At 33.4% G+C, this 17,863-nt stretch overlaps 3 protein-coding genes across 3 annotated transcripts; 1 reads left to right on the top strand and 2 right to left on the bottom strand.

The window, feature by feature from the left end:
• Positions 1-500: 500 nt before the first annotated feature.
• On the bottom strand, positions 501-2,406 carry LOC111007410 (putative xyloglucan endotransglucosylase/hydrolase protein 23). The gene is given in 5 exon segments (XM_088125505.1): positions 501-958; positions 1,056-1,136; positions 1,798-1,858; positions 1,861-1,912; positions 1,982-2,406. Coding segments are annotated over 5 exon segments (852 nt in total). The 5' UTR covers positions 2,243-2,406; the 3' UTR covers positions 501-561.
• A 2,762-nt stretch (positions 2,407-5,168) lies between these two features.
• Positions 5,169-6,575, bottom strand: LOC111007155 (xyloglucan endotransglucosylase/hydrolase protein 22). The gene is made up of 3 exons (XM_022279391.2): positions 6,185-6,575; positions 5,861-6,054; positions 5,169-5,780 (listed from the first exon to the last, which is right to left on the bottom strand). The coding sequence occupies exons 1-3, from the start codon at positions 6,446-6,448 to the stop codon at positions 5,381-5,383; spliced, it is 858 nt and encodes a 285-aa protein (XP_022135083.1). The 5' UTR covers positions 6,449-6,575; the 3' UTR covers positions 5,169-5,380.
• A 7,756-nt stretch (positions 6,576-14,331) lies between these two features.
• LOC111007154 (xyloglucan endotransglucosylase/hydrolase protein 22) lies at positions 14,332-15,548 on the top strand. The gene is made up of 3 exons (XM_022279390.2): positions 14,332-14,690; positions 14,774-14,967; positions 15,057-15,548. The coding sequence occupies exons 1-3, from the start codon at positions 14,376-14,378 to the stop codon at positions 15,442-15,444; spliced, it is 897 nt and encodes a 298-aa protein (XP_022135082.1). The 5' UTR covers positions 14,332-14,375; the 3' UTR covers positions 15,445-15,548.
• Positions 15,549-17,863: the final 2,315 nt, after the last annotated feature.

Genomic DNA, 17,863 nt, shown 5'->3' with positions numbered 1-17,863 from the left:
TATATATTATATTTGTATATTAACCCTCATCAGTGACTCATTGGTCTAAAGGGTCCAGAAGAAAACTATAATAAAAAGAAGGGAATTAGGGCATAAGTTGCGGGAAGAATAGCCTAGTTAAAGTAGGCCAAGTCGGTAGCCTTTTCTTCCAACCTCGAGAGAAGGGAATGAACCTTCTCTTCTCGACATGATCCAGACATTCAAGCTAGCAGATCAAATCATGAGTTCTCATCCCCAATATTGGGAGAGGCAAGTGAGTCGGTTGGTTGAAATGCAGTTATGCCGGGTGGAGGTTACCGAAGAGATCTTGACGGAATTGCCACATATGAAATTGAGCACAATTTTGCAAAGAAACAGCGCAGGCTAGCTCCTACTCCTTCTCCTCCTTCATCCTTGGTCATTGTATAATTGGTCTCTGGTTGATCTGATCGGACTTAGACACGCGAGAATCCGAAGAGGAAATAAGTTAAAATTGATCCTGCCTCAAAAGAAAACGAGAATAGTACAAAACCAGGTAACATTACATAACAAACAATCAAAGAACTCAACTGCTCCCTATGTCTAAAGCAATTTACATTCCATAGGGAGGCCCTGTGGAAACCTCTTGGTATCCGCACAATAATTATAAATCATGTAATTCTTCTGCACCCACTTCATTTTTTCTTCACTCGCAGAATCCAACTCTTGGGACAGCCATGAGGAGTTTGCTCTGGGATTCCCAGTCGGGCCGCAAGAGGAGCGCCCCGACGCCCAAACGCACGCCTCGGCCCTGAAGTTCCTGTAAGACGCCGTGAAAGGAGCCGCCGCCCAGTCCGTCTTCACCGCCCCTCCTCTGGTCGCCCAATCCTCTGCGTTCCACAAGCTCGAGTATATCCTCATCGCCTGCCTCTTCGGAAATGCCACCCCTTTCGACTCCCAGTTCTTGAATTCCCTTATTGGAGTTCCGTCCACAGAAAATCTGAAATATGGGTATTCTTAAAGTTCCAATTTTGTGTCTGAAATTGTAAGCATGAATAAAGAAAGTTTGTAAGATGGGTGCGTCAGGTGTGAATTACATAATGCGGTTGGGGTTCCAGAGAATGGAATAGGTGTGGAAATCAGCGGTGGGGTCGAACCAGAGATGAAATTGTTGGTCTCTGATAAACAATATTAGATCTAATTTGCTAATAGAAAGTTTAATCTTAAACAGCAGTCCAACCAAAACAGTGTTCAACAAAATTAAAGAACGATAAAGATGAAAACAGAGGAGTTTAAGGGAAGAGATGAACACACAAATTTAAAGTGGTTCGATCAAGAAGATCTACATCCTATTAAACAATGATCAAAAAATCAGCAGCTCAAACAAAGAATCGAAGCAACACTCTCTTCAAATCAGTGCTTCTATTCTTCATGCACTCCTATGGAGATTTACAGCCACTAAACACCAATTCTTGGACAGTACCCAGCTCCCACAAAAATTCCAGAAAGATTGAAAAATCAGAACCCTAGGATGGAAGAAGAATTCGTCACCCTATTACAAAAATGGCTCTCTCATTGCAATCTCTCTCACACTCTCTCTCACCCACTCTACACCACACTCTGCCACCCCAACAACCATTTATCTGTAGGTGGCTAACAAACTTCTTGGGTAAAGGCCCAGTTGAATAAAAAGCCCGAACCGAATTTGTTTGGATGGGTAAAAATACCCATATGAGTTGGATAAAAAGACTTGAGCTGAGTCACCAACACCTGTCCACCTAGTTGATTAAAAAACACCAAGAAAAGTCAAATACAAATTATCTGTCAATAATATAGCACTCTCTATTGCCTCTGCCTTGGCTAAACACATTGGTGTGGAGAGTGTAGGGGTCACCGCTCGATTCCCCAAGAACTCGAAGTCTATCTCGTCCCAATTCGACCCTTTGGAAGACAACTGCCAAAAAAAACAATCAGAATTAAGCTAATTTAGCAGCAAAAAATTAGGCTTAGGCTTAGGCTTTACATAATAGGCAGTGACAGTGCCGGCGGAGTTGCCAGGCACGAGCTTGAGTTGCATATCAATGTTTCCAAATAAGTAGTGGTTCTGGGACTGGAAGCCGGAGCCGGAGGCCTTGTCGAGGGAGAGGGTGAGGAGCTGCCCATTGTCGAGAATGTTGGCCCGGCCATCTCCCCAAGTGATGTGAAAGTCGTGGTTGAAGTTGGCTGCGGAGAGGGCAATTAGGGAGGCAGAGAGAAGGGTCAGCAGTAGAGTTGTGGGAGCCATTTGTAATGAGACACAACCAACTGGTGAGAAGTAGAAGTGATGGGATTTTGGGGTTTAATTTATAGTGAAAAGAGGAATGTGTTCAGTGCAAAAGCAGGGGAAGGATCATGGAAAACTAAACTTAGCCCGTGGAGTGCTACAATCTTTGTTTGTGGTACTGTCACTACTCACTAATGCCGTTCTGCACTCTTCCTTGAGAACAGAAAAATGACGTAATATTTAAAAACTGTGAGAGAAATGTAAGTTCACAACATTTTTAATAAGCTGATCCACCGTGATTTTGTATTTCTCTCTTTAAATATTTGATATAGTATGCATAAGATATCTACCAACTATTTATGACTTAAGTATTTTCTAATTTTAGTGATAGTACGTAGAAAATTTTTGTTCACCAATTGACAAAGTTTTTTTTTTTTTAAACAAAGAACCAATTGACAAAGTATTATTATGTACTAAAAGGATAATATTCATGTATTAATTGTATTGCAGGGGTTAATTGCTACTTACCTCTCAACTTTGTACCGGGAGGAGTTGAATACAAGAAAACAAATATTTGTTTTGAAAAAAAATATTCTAGTAAAGAATATAATGATGTTCTTGGTATTAACCGGAAAGAAAAATATCTTTCTCAAGGGAAAAAAACTAGAGAGAAAAATAATATTTTTTTAATATAATATATAGATATATAAATATGGAAATTTGAACTCACGGTATTTTGTGGAAAATAGATGTCTTAACAATTACACCTTGATTATTAAGGAAGAAATATTTTCTATATTTTAATTTTATATAAAATTAAATATTACATCATGAAAATGGATGAACAAAGAATTCTAACCATAACTCTTCAGCAAAAGTAGGGATATTTTAATCACTAAATTAAATGGGTAATTTAATCTTATAATATGGTTTATTAAATATAATCATATGTACCATTAATTAAGAATGTTAAATGTGGGGGGAAATTGTGGATTGAGATGAAGTCAGAAAGTAAGAGGAAGGCGGTGATGCGGTAGGCCCACGTTGGGTTTGGTGAATGTAGGCCCAGGTCATGGGTGTGCTTGTAGGCCCTACCCAGCAAACTAGGCGGCTTCTTTACGATTCTTATTTCTTATTTTGGCCCAACCCAAAATCCCGATTTTTTGAAGGCAAAATTGAGAATTGGTTACTTGCTACCAATATAATTCATAAATTATAATTTTACCATGTATATACAGATTTAGTACGAAGCCGCCCTATGTGGTAGCCACATTAAATAATTTACTCCTATTTATCGAGAAAGATAAATTCTTTTCTATATTGTAGTGTCAATCTTTTTCATATTTAGTCAAGGTAAAACTTTGATAATATTCCTAACACAGTTCGTAAACTTTGATTTTAATTTCATTCAAAAAGCTTCGTCTTAATAGAGATGTAATTGATAGAGATGTTATCTCTCAATTGCATAGGTATGATCCTACTCTTATCTAACCAACCTAGAAGTTTGGTCATGTTCTTGAGAGTTAAATTTAGTTTGTAAATTTTGGACAAGCAACAACTTATTTGATTTAATTGATAAACTTTGGATATATAAGTTTATCTCCCTTGAATCACACAAGTCGTTTTGTTCATAAAAGAGATTAAAATGAAAAAATGGATAAGAGTTCAGGATTTAGATGGAAAATAAAAGAAAATATAACCAAAGAGATAATGTGATGGGGTGGTTTGTTTGCATTGCAATGGGGAAACAGCTGGTTCAAGAATATACGAAAAATATGTCATTTTCGAAGTGAGAGGAGATGGCCTTAGCTGTGCAGTGTCTTATTCTGATGAAATCTCTCAAATTCATTGGTTCAATTTCCCACCTTACCAAACCAAAAAAACAAAAAGCACCACCGACGGCGACCGCTTTTATCTTTAATCTCACCTTCTTGCTTATCCCCTGACTTCCCATCCATCCCTCCCTTTAATCTCATTTCAAAAACTCTGTTTCTGTCCAATCGCCATTAATGGAGTGTCGGTCAGCAACACCACACACCATAAAAATACAACTTTTTAACAAAATAATTTCAATGGGTGGTTACACAAATTATGGTGTCTCATTTCATTTGATCTTCTAATGCAAATTGCAAATTTGTCCTCCTTCCTCAACTCCAGTGAAGTCGACAAAGCAAAAGAGATTGAGCAGTATAGTGTAAATTTGTAAAATTTTGTCGGTGTTGCAAACAATTTTCATTTTCATTTTCATTTTCCCCTGTTTTTTCTATTTTGGAAATCGCCACCTTCGGTTCACATATCAACGTCTGTGTCTTCTGTACATGTGGCCCAGAAAGGAAGTGTTTCTGAAATGACTTCAGAAAATGGACTATTCACGATCATGACAATGGTTCGATAGAAACAGGGGAGCATCTTGCATCAACAATTATTTTCTCAATTTTCACAAATTGTGTGTGTATTTTATTTTGTAGGAAATTCTAGTGTATTATGATAATAGCTAGAACATGCACCAGAATATAGTCAAGTAATCGTATACTAAGATAGACATGCCGCCGTCACGTGACTTCATCACAAAATTATTTAGTAGTCAACGTAGACCTTATCTTTTTTTTTTTTTTTTTTTTGAAAGGAACGTAGACCTTATCATATTTATTAATCGGACTCATAAAGGTTTCCTGACAAGCTACAGATATTATATTAAAATTACTTTCCATGATAATCTTCAGCTTTTACACTTTGATATATTCTATTTTAGTTTTAAACTTTATTCATTCATTCTTAATTTATAAATTTAAAGCTAAGCTAAGTGGGTGGATTGATTAATGGAGTTAACGGTAAAGAGTCAAGAGAGTAATCTTCTTCTTAGATTTGGACATTGTTGTTAAAGAGCCAGTTTCATATCCTATGTTCCTGTTCCGGAAATTTTTTATTAATTCCCGTAGCAAAAATGTAAAAGAAAAAAAAAAACTAACAATTATTATTAATGATTTTTCCAAATAGATTTGGAAGATGAAGGAGCAACAGAAAAACAGAGTACATGAGGCATGAAAAGCAAGATTACGCATGTATGATCTGATCTTCTTCTATACATACAATATACTTTATATTGTATAATTTGTACTTTGGGCGGAAGCAAATTAGGGAACGCGACGTGGGGCAAATTTAGGATCCGGCGTTGACAGAGCACTCGGGAGGGAAGCCTTGCGGGAACCTCTTGGCGTCCGTGCAGTAATTGTAAATCATGAAATTTTTCTGCACCCACCTCAGCCTCTGTTGTTGAGTGTTGTCCAGGTTTTCGGAGAGCCATCCGTGGCCAGAAGGGGCGCCCGAGGAGCAGGAGGAGCCGCCGGCGGACCAAACGCAGGAGTCGGCGTTGAAGTTCCGGTAGGCGGCGGTGAAGGGAGCTTTGGACCAATCCGTCTTGACGAGCCCTCCTCTGGTGGCCCAGTCGTCGGCGTTCCAGAGGCTGGAGTAGAGCCTCATCGGCTGATTCGTTGGGAACATAACGCCCGAGGATTCCTCGTTCTTGAACTCCCTGACGGGCGTGCCATCCACCTTGAAGCTGAAACAAACCCCAATTTAACCGAAATTAACAAAATAAAATTTTCAAATTTAAAAACATGATTGGTTGATAAGACATACATGATCCGCTGCGGGTTCCAGAGGATTGAGTAGGTGTGGAAATCGGTAGTGGGATCAAACCAGAGGTGGAATTGCTGCTCTCTCTTGCCCACGCCATTGGTAAAAACATTGGTGTGAAGAGTGTAAGGGTCACCAGTCAAATTCCCCAAGAATTCAAAATCTATCTCATCCCACGTCGACCCTTCGGATTTAAGCTGCATACAAAACAAATATACATACATACATACATATATATATATATATATATATTAAATCAGAAACATGTGTGTGCAAGGCAATTGGGTTGGGTTGGGTTGGATAAAGTAAATCAGTTTATATTCATACATAGTAAGTGGTGACAGTGCCAGCGGAGTTTCCAGGGACAAGTTTGAGCTGCATCTCAATTTTGCCAAAAAGGTAAACATTTTTGGACTGGAAGCCGGAGCCAGAGGCTCGGTCCAAGGAGAGAGTGAGGAGGTGGCCATCGTCAAGGATATTGGCACGTTCATTGCCCCAAATTAGCTCAACATCCTGGTTGAAGTTGGCAGCAAAAACAGAGGAAACAGAGAGAGTCAGAAAGAGCAGGAGTGACAAAGCAGGAGGAGGCATTGGATATTTGAGGTTGTTGGGGCTCAATAATTATTGGTATGTTTGGAGTTGGAGTTGGAGTTGGGGGAGAGGCGGGATTATATAAGGGGAAAACAGAGAGGGGAGGCGGTTGGGAATGCAGAGGTGGACACAGATGGCAATATAATGTGCATGGGATTTTGAATGTGTGACACCATACCATCTTCACTATGCACACACAACCCTCGGCCTCTTCTCAATTCTTTTTAACCAAATTCCCTTTCCATCTCATTCACTTTATCTCTATTACTCCAAATTCCATCGCTTTTAATTTCGCTTAAAAGGCTTAGGTATCTTGTCCTTCCCTTGTTTATTTACATATTTCTCTTATCTTACTAATACCACATTTTAATTGCATTTTCAATGTTAAAAAATTAATAATAAAAAGAATTTTAGACTATTAGTCCTTTTAGATGTAACCATTTTAAGTGTTTTTTCTTAAATTACTTCAAAGTATTTATTACTATGTGAATAATTAGTGTGAAATATTTTTATTAACTTTAGAAAAACGTTTTACTTTTAAGAAGGTTGTATGTCAAATGCTTACTTTGAATAGAATATTAAAGCAAATGTGGTTTTGTTGTTTTATGTTTATTTATTTATGCGTTTCTTTGTTCGGTTTATCTTTATTTTTTTTATTTTTTTCAAATTTCAAACAGAATTTCGAAATCTAAAAAAAATAAAACAAAAGTAGTTTTTAAAAACTTACTAAAAAATCTAATTTATTTGTCAAAAGAAAAATACTTACAAACTAAACCATTAAAATTTTGACAAATAAGATAAGAAAAATGAACCTAAGGGGGAGAAAAAGAATATTTTTTTCTTGTTTTTCCAAGAAAGAAATAATAACTTTAGTTATCAAATTTTGAGTGATGGTCGGAAAAGATCTAATTTCTTGAAACAATATTACTTTAAAAAATGTGACAAATATTAAAGAAATTATAAAAGAAACAAGCATAATTTTAAGAACAGAAAAACAAGAAAATTGAATAGTCGAACGGGACTAGATAATTACCTAACTTTGCAATGAAATAACAAAGTCATAGAGGGGACCCAAAACTAGAAAACCCTAATTTATTTATGCCCCATCTAACTCAATAATGGTAGTAACTGTACTTTAGAAGTAAAAGGCTAAGAGATTATATTTCTGATGAAAAGCTTGCTGCACTTCAATTATTTATTATTTATTATTTATTATTCAACCTAACTTCATGCTCATCCACACACGCAAAATGCACGAGGGCAAATTATAGAAACTAAAATAAAAATAAGAAAACTGTCCATCAAAATACACCAAAGAAAATTATCTTTATCGTTGTCAAAATCACTTCTCTTGCTATACATCATGTTTAACAAATTAAAAAATTAATTTTAAAATCATTTTAAATTAATTTTGAAGGTATCACTTTCGCGATTGATTTAAATATTTTTTTTAACCGTCATTAATTCTAATCACTCCTAAACAGACTTTAATATATATATACTTTTTTTTTCCTTTCCGAATTAATTTTAGCAGCCAAGCAAAGAAGATACTTTTTTTTTTCTTGGTGTAAAAAACACCCGTACATCAATCAGAGTATAATACGACAGACATCGAAGAGGAGCATATGGAAATATCTGTGTCTATGGTGCAGGAGTTGGTAGGCCTACGCCGAAGGATTTTACTTTCCTACAATTTTTTCTTTGCCACAAAATTTTGTTTTTCTTCTCTTGAGAGCGACACGAATATAATTGATTTCTTTGATTTTCAATGGGTATATAATTATTTAAGTTAGCTTGTATCAGTGAAAGTAGGATTATTTTTTCCGACTTTGTTATAATCAGTCTCCCTAACCTTCTCGAATTATAATGTCAATCGGATTATTTGAGCGAATACTAAAGTTTGGATGAGTAGCTAAAATTCATTCATTGGTTGCAAGTAGTTAATGCAATTTGGCCCCATAACCCAAAAGGTCATTTTCATTTTACTTTTCCTTTCATACACTTACCTACTTTGCAAGCTGGCTTTGGGCTCAGTTTGATATATTAGAGTAGAGTTTTGCATCCAGCTTTTGCTACTTGCTAACTACTTGATTTAGAATCCCACTTTAATTTGTGGTTACATATTAATTATTTAATTACCTATAAATTAGATTTAATACGCCACAATTTGCAATCAACAATTCCAATGCCTCATGCATATCATTCCTTTTTTTCACCACCTTAAGCCACATATCTATAGATATCTATGATTTTTTCTATACAGATAGAAACTACACTTTTTAATTTTTAAATTATTAGATTTAAAACGCTTTTTTAGAGTAGATAACAAAACCAGGAAACACGTTGATAGCAATAGTATTTATAAGCTTAATTTTGAAAACAACAAAAACTAAAAAAATGATTATCAATTCGGGTCTAAGTTTTTTGGGTTTGAACTAGACTATTGCAATTCATCCTAACTACATATAAAAATATAATTCTTGTTATAATAACTAGTTTCATTATCTCGATTAATCTCACTCTACTATATTTGGTTGTTTGAGACGAAATATAGAAAAAATTCATTCTTAAGTAGACGGTTATCACGAGATTTGAACTTATTCCCTCTAAATCATTTTGATTTAAGTTGACAATTGTATTAGATACATTATCCTATGGAGACTGCGAGGAGTATCATGAAAATAATAATCTAATTGAGAGTAGTCCATGCCCATTTATAAACCTTTATGAGTTTTCTTGAATTTGAGATTCTTAACATGTCCTTCTCAAGATCATAGTTCTTAATTTGACTCATCGATCTTGATCGTATTCTATTTTTTGATCGGAGTTGTTTATCCCTCTAAAAAACACAGATTTGAAGTGGTCTATAATTTACTGAATACTCGATATAGAACTCATGCATTCGTGTACAAACCAGTATGTGCAGACGAAGTAACACGTGAATATCTCCAATTGTCAGTCTATTTCGGTCAATTGACTGGTGGGAGGGAGAAGTTTGGGATATGTTTGGTGTTCCTCCCATCAATAAACCTATTTTCTAGGTCATTTAAACACAAATTTAACAGACTCACACTTAACAACTCATTCTTAACAAATTTATATTTAATAAATCAAGGAAAACTTGAGAACCAAACACGCTTTAAATGATTTAATTTATCTTAATTCATCCATTTAAATTTTTTGATTTATTAATAATTTAATCGTATTTAAGAAGTTTGAACATGCTACCCAAGTCGGGAGAGGTCAAGTTGGTTTTCATCCGATTAAGTTGATATTGTTAATATTGGTATAATATTGTTATACAAAATCTTCAAGTTGTTATATTTTTAAACTTAGTTGTTTTACCTCATCTATTTAAAGGTTAGAATTGACACGGTTGAATACACATAAATAAAATAAAAAACTCTTCTTCAATTACTTTTGTTCTTTTGTTTTTTTGTTTTGTTAATTGCTTTCTTGTCTAATTGTCTAATGAACACTACGTGTATGAATGGAAATTGGCTGTAATTATTTTAGTTGACAGTTAGTTCTATTAATTTTTTTTTTATTTTTTTTTTGATATCTAGTTCTATTAATTTAAAAGATGGTACAGTGGCTCTTTCTTCTACTTCCACGTATATAAATATGTGGCAGTAATACAATTCAGAATTTTCCTCCATTTTATTGGGTACCATCTATATGATATGAATAAATACAAAATTTACTTACTTTTTCATATAAAAGGTTTCTAGTAATGATCTTGTAATTAAAACGATTTTCATGACTATCACAAAGTAAGAAATCGCATTTTTATTTGTAATAGACGGCTGTCACTCATTTACATTTAGACATTGATCGCTTCAGACAATGTACAAGGAAAAGAGAGTCATATTTACAAATGACAACCGTTAAATTATTATTATTATTATTATGTGAGTTCAACCATTAATTACAATTAAACCATGTTGGAATTTGCGTATAAATTATTGACCTTAATAGCATAAATAATAATGATCTCATAATCATGAAATTGCATTAAAATGATAATTCTTTAATTTCTGTATCCATTAACAGTACTACGATATTAATTATAATTTCTCGGAGATTAAAACATCATGAATGGCAAATCTATCAAATGGGTGCACTTGGATTTATGGCATCTGCAGGAATCCATCTACATATATGGATCTGATCTGATTCGATTAACTAGTGGAATTTGAATGAATAATTGTTGCTTATTAATGCAAAAAAGAAAGGAATAAAAAAACTGATGTTTAAATGAATAATTTATTTCATTTCCCTTTCAGTCTCTTCGTCGTTACTGGGAATGGGATGAAGCATATATGGTCGTATTCGGTTGATGAACAGAGACAACGTAATGTTACGCAAGGCACCAAATAAACCGACTGATCATATGGTTATTTGTCGGTCCATTTTGTCACATTGGGTTATCCATTTCTCTTTATAATTTCATGACTAAGTTACAAAAAAGAGAAGAAAAGAAAAAGAAAAAACATTTGAAATTTATCATTTGTTTAAAAAATATCTCTATTCTCTTAAAAGTTTAAATACTACTCTTGATCTTTCATAAACATTTCAAAACACGCTTTAAACAAACAAACGTTCCTTACTATTTTGAAACGAAAAGTTGAAGTCTACATGGCAATTAACGTCTCAATTTTATCATAAAAATCTACATTCTTCATTGTCAGGAGAGTGTGTAAATTTTTTCCCCAACCTGAAACTAGCTTAAAAGCATGTAATTCGGACAAAAAATTATTTGTTCAAACACCCACTCCCACATGTTAAAGTTTAATAGCTTCTTCAATTGTCTAACTAATTTTGACATAATTCCTCTTTTAACAACGATATCAGCTTCTTCCACATTTACTCTCTTTTCAGACTTAATCCAAATAAGTTTTTATGTTTATTGTAACGTTGCTCTAGACTATGTTGCCAACTTTTGTTCAAAATATTAATGCACATGGTTGTTTAAAGGGTATTTTAAAAACGTTAATGAAAGATCAATGGTAGTATTGAAACTTTTGAGAGGAAGTATTTTTTTTTTTGAAACAAAATGAAAAGATCTCAGGGTATTTTTTGTAATTTAACCTAATTTCATTTATAATTTAACTGGATATTTCTTTAATTTAATCCCTAATATTTTAATAACATTGTTCCACTGTACCTTTCATTGTTGCTAGTGAATATTAAAATGGACTGACGAAATTAGATGACGGAAAGAAAATAAAGTTTATAATTCCTCTAGATTTCAGTTCCTCTTCCAAAATTTTAACAAACTTTTCTTTAATTCCTTCAACCAATATTTTTGCTTAAATAAGTATGGTGTCAATAAGTTGATCTATCAACTAACCTCAAAGTTGACCAACAATATAATGAGAGTGTATCATAGGAAAAAAATAAATATAAAAAGATTAAATTGAAACATTTTAAACAATAAAGTAACTCGAAGAAAAAAGATTAACTTGAAAATTACTATCGTATTAAGACCTGTATAAAGAACATATAAAAGATGGCTCAAATGAATATTTAATGATAGTCAAATTTAACAGAATCAAATGATTAAGTATTATATTCTTTTTGGTAGAGTTGGTAGGTTGAAATCCATCTCATTTATCCAAAAGGTGAAATTTTCAAATTAAAAGAAGAGATATACATATTGAAGTTACAATTGGGTTGTTTCTACGATAGGAAGGTTTGTGGGCGTACAACTTAATTTTAATAGCATTTTTAACTAAAAACTAACTTCTTTTATATATATATAGTTTGAGGGAGGGAATGTGACTTATGGTTAAAAGTAAATTTAATTATGGAAAACAACGAATAATTGCAATGCTTAAAGTGTCCAAATTGAAAATGATAGAGCCAAGTTCCTCGTTGAAGCTATAGTTGCCTTTATACATTTTCGATTGTGGGATTTCTCAATTTGTTTGGCGCTTAAAGAAATATTATATATTATCTAATCCAATGGGAGCGAAGACTATATCCCCAATGCCAATGCCCCATACGAGGGGTGGATGAAACCCGTCAAACTCTTCAGTTTTGTTTTTTATGAATAACGTTGTATTATTCAATTCCAGCACATTAGGTGGAGAATAATTATATTAGTCAATTTTGTTAATAGACAAAGTTGCAAATATGACAAAAATATTTATTAAAATTAACAAAATAGTAAACATATTTAGTTTTTTCAAACACAACACTTAAAAAAAAAACGAATGTATATTTTTAAAATGACAAATTTGTCAAAATAATATACATCTGTAATATATATGACTACTGATATACGTCATGATATATATCTTATATATTACTGATATGAATATATGCACAATATGTATGTGATATACATTTAATATATTATTGATATTAGTATCTGATATACTACGAATGTAACCTCTCCACTACAAATTTTTAAACTAAATCTAAATACAAATCATTATTTACTAAGATTAAATAGAAGTAAATAAATTATTTAATTATTAATATTAATTGGAAAAACAATAATATCATGATGGAAATAAATTACATGTACAAGGATGGTGATTCATTAGTTAAAAGGGTATAGACAAATAAGCAAAGGTAGTGAATAAAATTTAGAAATTAATTTTCTATCTATTTTTAGAAAAAAAAGGACGTGAAATAAAGAAATTAACACGAGTAGATCAAAATTGAGTTAATTTATTTATGAAAAGGAGGTTAGCAGGTTAGGACTCGTAATGAGATACATAACAATAATTAAAAATTTGAAGGGCACGGTCACGGTCAGAACGAGGTAGGCTTGAAAAAGATAATTAATTATTAATGATTGAATCCAATTAAAATTTGTTTAATAAATTTATGAAAAAAGTGAGAGGATAGGGTGAGAAATTAGTTTGAAGTTTGAGCCATTTTTGGTTACTATTATATTACAGCACTGTGAAGTGCGCCGAAAGGGAACCGGAACAAGGCTGCAAATGACATGAAATTAAGGGCGGCCATCCTTTGTGCCATTCTTTTTTTTTTTTCCTTTTCTTCATAGTAATGAAATGAAGGTAAATGGGTTAGGACCATTATCTATAGGTGGGCCGTGGCTTTTCTAGAATAAAAAATTGCACACCAAAACACACTGAATTCTATACGGAAAATACTTGTTCCTTAACGGTAACGAGTAAGTGTGTCCTCACCACCATTAAATATTTGACAACTAAGAGTGAGAAATGTAAAAATATGAATTTTTTTTCGAAAAAAATAATGAATTATTAAATTTTCAAGAGTAAATTTGCTCCTTACCGTTAAGGAGCCAAGTATTTTCCGTTCTATATATTCTAATTGCACTCTGCAGTCACTCAATAGCCCATTGGACTAGAAGTTATTAGAGAAACTCTATATATTTTTTTTCCATAGAGGTAAGATGTAGATGTATTATTCACTTTAAACATATATTCTCGTTATTTTACTTTTAATTTCGTATAAAAAGAGTTTAATAGCATTGATGTCAACACCTCATAATATTTATTTTAAAAAAAAAGGACAACGACGTATTCTTAATTTGGACAAAGACAGGGTCAAGACCCGGACGTGGTTCGGAAAGAGCCAACCTAGGAAGTTGCCAAATGGTGCTAGATTTTGTGTGTAACAAATTAATAATACTGCTGCACTAAGAAGCAGCTTCCACCATTATCTGTCTGCTTAGTCACACAGCTGAAAGCGAAAACCATTAGTTCTGAATCTGATCGGTTTTGACCTTAGCTTTTTTTTTTTTTTTTTCTTTTGCCGTCCAGCTGGATTATCCCACTTCACCCCCCAACAACCCAAGTTTTTCAATTTCCATGGAACTTTCTAACATCCTCTCGAGATCAGCTAGCCTCTGGGGGGCTATAAAAATGGCAATAACCAACGCTGCCCTCTTCATTCCTCAACAATATTACACAATTTTGTTTTGAAAATGGCTCTCTCTTGCTCTTTTCCAAAAAAGCTCAATAATTACTCTCCTGATCCCCTAGTTTTGTTCTTGCTACTTCCTTGTCTTATGGGGTTTGTACTGAAGACGGCAGAAGCTGGGAGCTTCTACCAGGAACTGGACGTAACATGGGGAGATGGCCGGGGAAAGATAATGGAGAATGGGAATCTCCTTACTCTGTCCCTTGACAGAGCCTCTGGTTCAGGCTTCCAGTCAAAGAAGCAATACCTCTTCGGCAGGTTCGATTTGAAAATCAAACTCGTTCCTGCCAACTCAGCAGGCACAGTCACCGCCTATTATGTAAGTCCACTTTTTTCTTTTCTTTTTCTTTTTTTGGTGTGTTTTAATCAACAAATTAAGTAATTGTTCTAATTATTTATTAGTTGCGCTCGCAAGGGTCGTCATGGGATGAAATAGACTTCGAATTCCTTGGAAACTTGAGTGGGGAACCCTACATTGTACATACGAATGTGTATACACAAGGACAAGGCAACAGGGAGCAGCAATTCTACCTGTGGTTTGATCCAACGGCTGATTTTCACACCTACTCCTTCCTATGGAATCCTGCGCACATAGTGTAAGTATTAATAAACTATCGTCCTCCTTGAAGATCGAATAGTGATGGAATTTTTGTTTGACTATGTGTTTTGGGCTGGGCCGGGTCAGGTTCTACGTGGACGGGAGGCCCATCAGAGAGTTCAGGAACGTGGAATCCATGGGGACGCCGTATCCAAACAAACAGGAGATGAGGCTATACGGCAGCCTATGGAACGCCGACGATTGGGCCACGAGAGGAGGGCTGGTGAAGACGGACTGGACCAAGGCCCCCTTCACGGCTTCCTTCAGAAGCTACAATCCCAATGCGTGCGTGTTGTCCAATGGAGCGTCGTCTTGCCGGAACGCCGCGCCGTGGCTGTCGCAGGAGCTCGATTCCGCCACCCAGAGGATGCTGCGATGGGTTCAGAAGAATTATATGATTTATAATTACTGCGCTGACAAAAGGCGATTCCCTCAAGGCCTTCCTCCGGAGTGCACTCTCCCCACCAAGCCATAGGCGGAAGATTAATTCTGTTAAGATTTAATTTATTTTAAGTCCTGTACCTATTTTATTGCGAGTAATTAAATGAATAAAATAACCGACTTCGCATTGGTTTTTTATTTTTGCCATGGATGACAATTATCAATTTTGGCATGCTTAATTGTGAATTTGTGATGAATTTAAATTTCACACTATTAGAAATTAATCTTTATAATTATTTCACTACATTCTTTTAAATATATTGAACGAAACTTCTAGACTTTTTATTTGGCATTAATACTGATTTCAAATATTTTAGTAAAGTAGAGAATATTACTTTTTTGTTTGTTTGAATATCAAAAGGCAAAATAACTTTTTAGCTTTTTGTCGTATCCAGTTTATATTGAGTTGATTTTTTTTTTCCTTTTCAAATAGCATAGCATCAAACTAACCAATCAAAAAAACATTATCAATAGCATTATACTTTATTAAAAAGAAAAATTATAATTCGTAGTGCGAATTTTACATTTTGAAATATATTGAAATAATGCTACAAAATATATGTTATTTTAGATTTATAAACAAGCTTTAAACTAATAAGAATGAAAGTTATATTCTTGATTTGACTAAAATGAACATATGAGCACAAAGTTTTAATAATGATTTCGCCTCACAAACAAGTGAAATATAGAAGGAAATGGTTCAATGAATGAAAAAGGAGGGTTGTTAAAATAAATAAATAAAAGAATCAGGATGACGACGACTAGGGTTAATTAATAAGGAATAAGTTCAAAGTCAAGTAATTAGTAATTCATATGTGTTTCCCTACATCGAATGTTGTACGATCAAGCGGTAATTGCCACGTGAGATTAGTCGAAGTGCGTGTAAACTGATCCAGACACTCACAAATATAAAAATAAGAATAATAATAATAAATAATTTCAGTAATAAAATATATATGTTTTGAGTGAATGTATACCTCCAACTCGTTGAAATTTTGGGAGGAGTCGGATCCTGTGTTTAAATATCACATCACTGTGCTGTTGTACCAATAATTTCAATACTGTTATTTTACAAAGATTGAATCAAATAATTCATTACCTTAAAAATAATATATATATATATACACACATACACACACACACACAGACCTTTTTAGATAAAATATACTTAACAATTTATCTAGGATGGAGAAATTTTAAAAACTATACTTTAATCTTTTATTGTAGAATTATGATTACATCAAATATGGCCAATATTATGTTAGTCACATTAAATAATTGATTAGTTAAGTTACGAGTTTAATTCTTCACCTTTAAAAAGTGTCTAATAGGTACTTGACATATTTGACATTTAAAAAACATTGAATATAGTAATCTGAACATAGTTCAAATTTCAAGACATTTATCTCCAACAAAAAGATCTATTTATTAAACACAAAATTAAGACTCTAAAAATACAATATCTTATTAAATACAATATTGTAAATTTAGGGAATTATTGTTAGATATTTATAGGTCAATAAATATCTACCCGCTACCTTCAAGTTACTTATCAACAATGGAAAATTGACAACTATTTATTGAAAGAAAAAAAGAATTTATGTTCTCTTAATTTATGTATTGTATCTCTTATTAATTTTACGGACACTTGAATCATTTAAATATTTTTCAAATTTAAATTTAATGACTTGTTAAACACTTTTTAAACTGGGCAAGAAATAGAACTAGATAATAATTGATTTTATTATTTAATTTTATTATTGTTAGAGAAAGAGAAGAAGTGGAAGTGGGTGAAGGGTAGTAGGTAAATGCAGCCAAGCCAGAGTTGGGAGATGCGCTGCAGAAGCAGAACAAAAGCCTCACAACTCTTTTCCCTTTTAACAACACCCAAGATGAAGACACTGCTCAAAAAGAAAACCGCGTAAGCTTCACATATATACTATAATAAACCTCTACCTGCATCTCCAGCTGGTTCCCATATTCATATATTATTCTTTTCCAGTCTGAAAATTATTTAGATTTTGAGTTAAACATTCATTTTGTTACGCCTGTTGTCTTTTTAACGTGGATATTTAATTATTAGTTCTATGCTTATTGCTTTTCTTTTGCTAATTTCTTTTAATATTATAACATCTCGTGAAGAGATGACCATACTCAAATAATCAACCACTGACTTTTTAATTCAATGATTTTTTTTTTTTATTTCAAGCCATAGACGAAAGTGAAATTTTAAAATGTTGAACTTTGAAAAGTGATGAATTCTCTTGGCAAGAGAGTTGTAGTCAAGTTTCCAATAAATGGAAAGTTACTTATTCCATAGCCTAACCATATTTCAAAAATATGGGGAAAATCACATTCTTTACTTTTAAATTCATTTAAACTTTCACTTTTATCGAATTAAATTGTTGTAATTTTTATGGTTCATCCACTCATTCTAACAAAAGGTAATATAA

The sequence above is a fragment of the Momordica charantia genome (genome assembly GCF_013281855.1).
Source record: "Momordica charantia cultivar OHB3-1 chromosome 6 unlocalized genomic scaffold, Mcharantia_2.0 BLBB01000006.1, whole genome shotgun sequence".
Lineage (NCBI taxonomy): Eukaryota > Viridiplantae > Streptophyta > Magnoliopsida > Cucurbitales > Cucurbitaceae > Momordica > Momordica charantia.
This window is presented reverse-complemented; position numbering and strand designations above follow the sequence as displayed.

Coding starts and splice junctions, on each gene's coding strand:
- LOC111007154 (XM_022279390.2), top strand. CDS start 14,376: ATGGCTCTCTCTTGCTCTTTTCCAAAAAAGCTCAATAATTACTCTCCT. Junction 14,691..14,773: donor GCACAGTCACCGCCTATTAT/GTAAGTCCACTT, acceptor ATTATTTATTAG/TTGCGCTCGCAAGGGTCGTC. Junction 14,968..15,056: donor TGGAATCCTGCGCACATAGT/GTAAGTATTAAT, acceptor GGGCCGGGTCAG/GTTCTACGTGGACGGGAGGC.
- LOC111007155 (XM_022279391.2), bottom strand. CDS start 6,448: ATGCCTCCTCCTGCTTTGTCACTCCTGCTCTTTCTGACTCTCTCTGTT. Junction 6,055..6,184: donor GCACTGTCACCACTTACTAT/GTATGAATATAA, acceptor TTTTGTATGCAG/CTTAAATCCGAAGGGTCGAC. Junction 5,781..5,860: donor TGGAACCCGCAGCGGATCAT/GTATGTCTTATC, acceptor GGTTTGTTTCAG/CTTCAAGGTGGATGGCACGC.